General features: G+C 37.6%; 1 protein-coding gene across 1 annotated transcript; it reads left to right on the plus strand.

The window, feature by feature from the left end:
• Nucleotides 1-3,627: 3,627 nt before the first annotated feature.
• Nucleotides 3,628-4,614, plus strand: LOC306842879 (complement C1q tumor necrosis factor-related protein 4-like; the record flags this gene model as incomplete). Its single annotated transcript, XM_079374032.1, has 1 exon — nt 3,628-4,614. The coding sequence occupies one exon, from the start codon at nt 3,628-3,630 to the stop codon at nt 4,612-4,614; it is 987 nt and encodes a 328-aa protein (XP_079230158.1).
• Nucleotides 4,615-6,611: the final 1,997 nt, after the last annotated feature.

Consider the following 6,611-nt stretch of genomic DNA (forward strand, 5'->3'; position numbering starts at 1 on the left):
ATGTGCCATTCATATCAAGGAACATATTAAAGTTATATAATTATGAATAATGTGTTATAAGTACAAGCAAGTATAAATAGTAAAAGCAGTATGCCTAATAAAAAATAGGAAAGGAGAAACATGATGATAATAAGGTAGTTGTTGGAATTCTTATTAAACTTTTCCTGATTGTCGATCTGAATTATTTTAGTAAGTCAAAACGAGAGGAAATACAATCAGTGACCTCTTGTTCACTAATTTACCCTTAATGTGTCTTATTATGGTCTTCAATGTGCTCTTCATCTGTTAATAACCGACTGGGTCTTCTGAAGTCTCCCATGGATCTGCACCCCTGACATGTTTCAATCCTCCCTCCCAAATATGCCTTTGTTCCAGCACATAGCAGCAGATGAACCAGAGTCTAATCTATTGCCTTTTCCCGGTGCTCATTGTGAACAGACAATGCCAGCTGAATTAGAGGGACTACTGCTTCCACTGAGCACTTGATATGAATGGCAAGATCCATTCTGACAGGACTAAACCTAACTTCCTTGCATGGTTATGTGGCATTTTAGCTAGTTCAATACACATTTCCATATGCCAGAAGGGCAGGGCTTTGAAGTTGTTTTTTGAGTGATTAAAAGTGGGGGAAAAAAAGAAAAAACACTTCAGATAAAAATCTTTATTTAACCCTTAGTTATTCCTCACTATATATACAGTTGGGCAAAAAGTATTTAGTCAGCCACCAATTGTGCAAGTTCTCCCACTTAAAAAGATGAGAGAGGCCTGTAATTTTCATCATAGCTACACTTCAACTATGAGAGACAGAACGGGTGGAAAGAATCCAGGAAAATACATTTTTAAAGAATTTATTTGCAAATTATGGTGGAAAATAAGTATTTGGTCAATAACAAAAGTTCATCTCAAAACTTTGTTATATACCCTTTGTTGGCAATGACAGAGGTCAAACATTTTCTGTAAGTCTTCACAAGGTTTTCACACACTGTTGCTGGTATTTTGGCCCATTCCTCCATGCAGATCTCCTCTAGAGCAGTGATGTTTTGGGGCTGTCGCTGGGCAACACGGACTTTCAACTCCCTCCAAAGATTTTCTATGGGGTTGAGATCTAGAGACTGGCTAGGCCACTCCAGGACCTTGAAATGCTTCTTACGAAGCCACTCCTTCGTTGCCCGGGCGGTGTGTTTGGGATCATTGTCATGCTGAAAGACCCAGCCACATTTCATCTTCAATGCCCTTGCTGATGGAAGGAGGTTTTCACTCAAAATCTCACGATACATGGCCCCATTCATTCTTTCCTTTACACGGATCAGTCGTCCTGGTTCCTTTGCAGAAAAACAGCCCCAAAGCATGATGTTTCCACCCCCATGCTTCACAGTAGGTATGGTGTTCTTTGGATGCAACTCAGCATTCTTTCTCCTCCAAACACGAGTTGAGTTTTTACCAAAAAGTTCTATTTTGGTTTCATCTGACCATATGATATTCTCCCAATCCTCTTCTGGATCATCCAAATGCTCTCTAGCAAACTTCAGATGGGCCCGAACATGTACTGGCTTAAGCAGGGGGACACGTCTGGCACTGCAGGATTTGAGTCCCTGGCGGCGTAGTGTGTTACTGATGGTAGCCTTTGTTACTTTGGTCCCAGCTCTCTGCAGGTCATTCACTAGGTCCCTCCATGTGGTTCTGTGTCCCTCCATCTGGTTCTCACCGTTCTTGTGATCATTTTGACCCCACGGGGTGAGATCTTGCGTGGAGCCCCAGATCGAGGGAGATTATCAGTGGTCTTGTATGTCTTCCATTTTCTAATAATTGCTCCCACAGTTGATTTCTTCACACCAAGCTGCTTGCCTATTGCACATTCAGTCTTCCCAGCCTAGTGCAGGTCTACAATTTTGTTTCTGGTGTCCTTCAACAGCTCTTTGGTCTTGGCCATAGTGGAGTTTGGAGTATGACTGTTTGAGGTTGTGGACAGGTGTCTTTTATACTGATAACGAGTTCAAACAGGTGCCATTAATACAGGTAACGAGTGGAGGACAGAGGAGCCTCAAAGAAGTTACAGGTCTGTGAGAGCCAGAAATCTTGCTTGTTTGTAGGTGACCAAATACTTATTTTACAGAGGAATTTACCAATTAATTCATAAAAAAATCCTACAATGTGATTTCCTGGATTCTTTCCCCCCATTCTGTCTCTCATAGTTGAAGTGTACCTATGATGAAAATTACAGGCCTCTCTCATCTTTTTAAGTGGGAGAACTTGCACAACTGTTGGCTGACTAAATACTTTTTTTGCCCAACTGTATATATATATATATATATATATATATGTGTGTGTGTGTATTGTCACGCCCGGCTTTGCCGTGTTGGGTGTGCTCACTCCACCATGGACAGAATATGTTTGGGCCATCTCTCTTCCCCCAATCTGAAGGGGGAGCTGTTTGTTTTCGGTCCATCGGACAGTAGCTGATGGGCGGGGCTGTTTAAAAACACGACCTGCCAGTTGTTCTGCTCGGAGTCTGCTCAGAGCTGCGCGTCTCTGCTCTGGTCTTCTGGCTGGCTGGCAGCACCAGCAACAGCACCAGCACCATCCTACTCCTATTTCTATTTGTCTTCGTTGCAGTACACATAGTCTACACTTGACTGATTTGCACTACACTTTTGATTAGTTTTCTTTTGCTTTTTCATTTACTGACTTGATACATTTATTGATTTAAAGTTTTAATAAATTATTTTGGATTTATATAACAAACGGTGTGGTCTCCCCTATGTCATTGCTACTGTGAGCTAGGTAGTCGTATATATATATATATATATATATGAAGAGTTCAGATGCAACATTAGATGATATTCACCTCTAAATTGTGCACCATTTATTTATGTGTAAAATAATTCAAAAATAATATATTTTTTTTTATTAATATTGTTTAAATTAAAAATAGAGCAAAGTTATTTAAACTACAGTGCAAAGCCATCTGGGGGCAGAAATAAAGAAAAATGTAATGCCATCATTTTCCCTTGTTACTCTTTTATTAAGATTTTTTCCATTCGGATTTATATTTATACATTATCAAAGATTACTTTAACATATCTGATTTGTAGATTGTACCCCAGAAAATTGCTCTGTATTTTTATATTTCTTATTTCCTGTGGTGGTCATTTCTGACCATGAAGATCACCGATGTGACTATTTAGCCTTTTCTAATCATGTCCACATTTTTGTTTGTGTGTTCATATAGAAGTGCCACAAAAGCCACCAAGTTTGGTCTTCATCAGTACTATTCTGATGAAATAAAATGTAAAAAGTCACAACATAACATATTTAAGTCTAAGGGTTAAAACATTAATTATCATGGTCTCATAATTAAAATAACTCAAGGACATTGTTTGTTTTTTATAGTTTTATACATAAATAAAAGTGATTAGTTTTGTATGTGTTGTGCAGAATATAAAATTACAGTCTGATACATTTTTTGAGAACTCTTTTTCAACAGTGCCAAAAAGTGACATGAAACACCTCTGATGACGATAATGTCTTTTTACTACAGCTTGTGTGGCATTATGGAGACCAAACAGATCCTGTCTACTTGGGCTGATCATCTATCTGGGGTGTGCGGCATCCTTCAACATCAGCCCAATGACAACAGGCCTGCGCTCTGCCTTTTCTGCCACACGTAGCAGCAGCATATTGGGTGGCACTCAGCGAGCTGTGACCTTTGACCGCCTTTTAGTCAACATTGGAGAAGACTTCAATCCAGAGACGGGCACTTTCCGTTGCCGCCTGTCTGGCGCATACTACTTCTCATTCACAGTGGGAAAGTTCCCGAAAAAGATGCTGTCGGTCATGCTGGTGAAGAACGGGATGGAGGTGCAGGCCATGGCATACGATGGATACCAGAACCAGGGCCGCAAGGTTCAAAGCCAGAGCGTGATGCTCAGTCTAAAACCTATGGAAATAGTCTACCTGCTGCTTCAGGAGAATCCCCACTACGCCATTTACAGCAACGTCGGACCGTACATCACATTTAGTGGTTATCTCGTCTACCCAGACTCTACATCTTCTGTTGGATATCTCAATAACCACCTATCTCCTCCAGGCCTCCATCTTCCAGGTTGTCCTCCCCCTGTAGATACTGATTATGATTGGAGAAGAAGAACAACCATTGAGGAGCCACGTTCTGCATTTTCAGTGGCAAGAACTAGATCAGCGCTGGGAGAAAGCAGAGGGCGTCGTGAAAGAGAAGCTCTCACGTTTGATGTAGAGTATGTGAACATTGGTGGCCATTTTAACAAAACATCTGGACATTTTACCTGCCACTTCCCCGGTGCGTATTACTTTGCATTTACCGTTGGAAAGCATCCTCGTCGTGCGGTTTCAGTGAAGCTGATGACGGGCAGAGGGCAGGTGCGGGCCATGGTGTTCGACGAGGATATGTCACGGCGGAGAGAGATGCAGAGTCAGAGTTTGCTGTTGTCACTGAAAAGAGGAGACAGTGTCTGGCTGTACAGTCAGCAGGATGACGGATATGCCGTTTACAGCAACCAGGGAAGATATACGACCTTCTCTGGTTTCCTGGTCTACCCTGATGGCGAATCCATGAACACAGACAGAACTTTCCCTTGAGAACCAAAGCCAGTTACAGTACTCATTAATTCATAGTTATGCCTTCAACGTTTTGTTTTTGTACTAAATTGTTTTTTTTTGTACCTCTAACATAGTGCTATGGTTATGTGCTTCCATAAAATACAGTCATTATGTAAATAAATACTGTATATTTAATTTTTGGTGGGGTGGGGGGCTAAATCTTCATTAATGACTTAACAAACATTAGGGCTTTTCACACTTGAAATAGTTAACCCTGGGTCATTCTAAATCGAATCCTGCATTAATTAATCATGGGAATTAATAATCTGAAGTTTAACACTACATTAGACCCAGGGCTTAGATAATGTAGTGTTAAATGTCAGCTTATTATAAACCGTGCTCTGGAGCAGGGCTAAATAACCCTGGGGATAAAGCGGCTAACCCCGCCTCGAAATTACAAGTGTGAAACATATAACTTCACTTTAGTTTAGTTTAGAATGGAGTTTAGAACTATGTGAAAAGCCCTTATGGTTAGCAGATCATTAGTTATTGCACATTAAATTGGAACTTTAATATATATTCATATTTAAATGTAAATGAACTACTGATCTGTTAAGCATTAGCCTATATATCACTTTTGTTAAGTTATTAGTGAACCTTACTATCAAGTTACTATTTCTTGTAAGCTATAATTGTTTAGCCTGTTATGTTAGTGTAACTGTCTCATATGGTTAAAAGAAAAATTTACAGATTTTGTTGTTCCATTGTGATTACTGTTGTTAACATGTAGCCTAGTACTTTAACAAATATTAAAAGTGTCCAAGATCTTTCTCATGGATCATTTTTATTTTTAGCACAAAATTGACATCTATAAGTGTTTTGTTTCATAGCATTCATGCTTATGATTATCCTCTTTTTAAATTTTATTTTACATCATGCAAAACAATAAAATAATTATTTCTAGCATTTAAAAAACCCCAAAAAACAATAGGTGGAGCTCAGTCTGTCTTTTCAGAAAGAGAAGAAAGTACATAAGTATTCACACAAAACTTCTGTTCAAAACCATGAAAATTTCCAGAATCACAAAAAGAGACAATTTCAAAAGAGCATATATCTTTTTAATATATTTCATATATTTACATTCTACAGTAAATAAATGGATTTAAATGACTGCGAATTTAACGTTAATTTAGTGCAAAAAATAAAGAAAGAAATATAATTGTATGGTATATGGAATGGAAATAATAAACTAAACAAATAATATATTGACTAATAAACAATACATAATTGATTTCAAAGGACATTTATTGTAATGTGTATAATATTCAATGCTAATATTCAATACTATGTGATTGTGATTAATTTGATAATTACTTGGCATATCATGTAATTAATTCAATAAAAATTCATTAATTGTCAGACCTGATGTTTTACACTACAACAGAGCATTCAGGTTTAAACACTAAATAAATATTCTGAACATTCTATTTGCACTATATTATTATACACTGGACTATAAACATTAATTATTAAATGCAAAACATTATACTTAAGTTATAACCTCTGGAGAAGGGTTCTGAAAAGATAAAGCTGTGTCTGGCCCATACGTCTCAGGCTGGTGGTTTGAGTCCAGGATCTGTGCAACATGGTGGACATGGTTCATTAAAATAATAATAATAACATTTAAAATGTCATCATTTTGTGTGAGATCCATTGGCTCACCTGATGTGCCTGCTTTCTATAAGATTTAATTTCTGTGTCAGCATATGCCACAAAATGGATTAATGTGTAGATTCTGAAACAAAAGAACAATTCATATACTGTATAAAAAAAATAGGATTAAAACAGGATGATTCATTCAGGAGGATTTATATATTCATACTGTTTTACACTTATAATGTTTAATATACATTATACAGTAATATGTAAATCACACATTGATTTTCTACTTTTTATTGACATACTAAAACAAAATAGGTCTCATAATTTTTAGCATATAAATCTCTCTATCAGTAATTGTGATTTGATTCTTGTGT

This window comes from Barbus barbus, assembly GCF_936440315.1.
Source record: "Barbus barbus genome assembly, chromosome: 23".
Classification (NCBI taxonomy): Eukaryota; Metazoa; Chordata; class Actinopteri; order Cypriniformes; family Cyprinidae; genus Barbus; species Barbus barbus.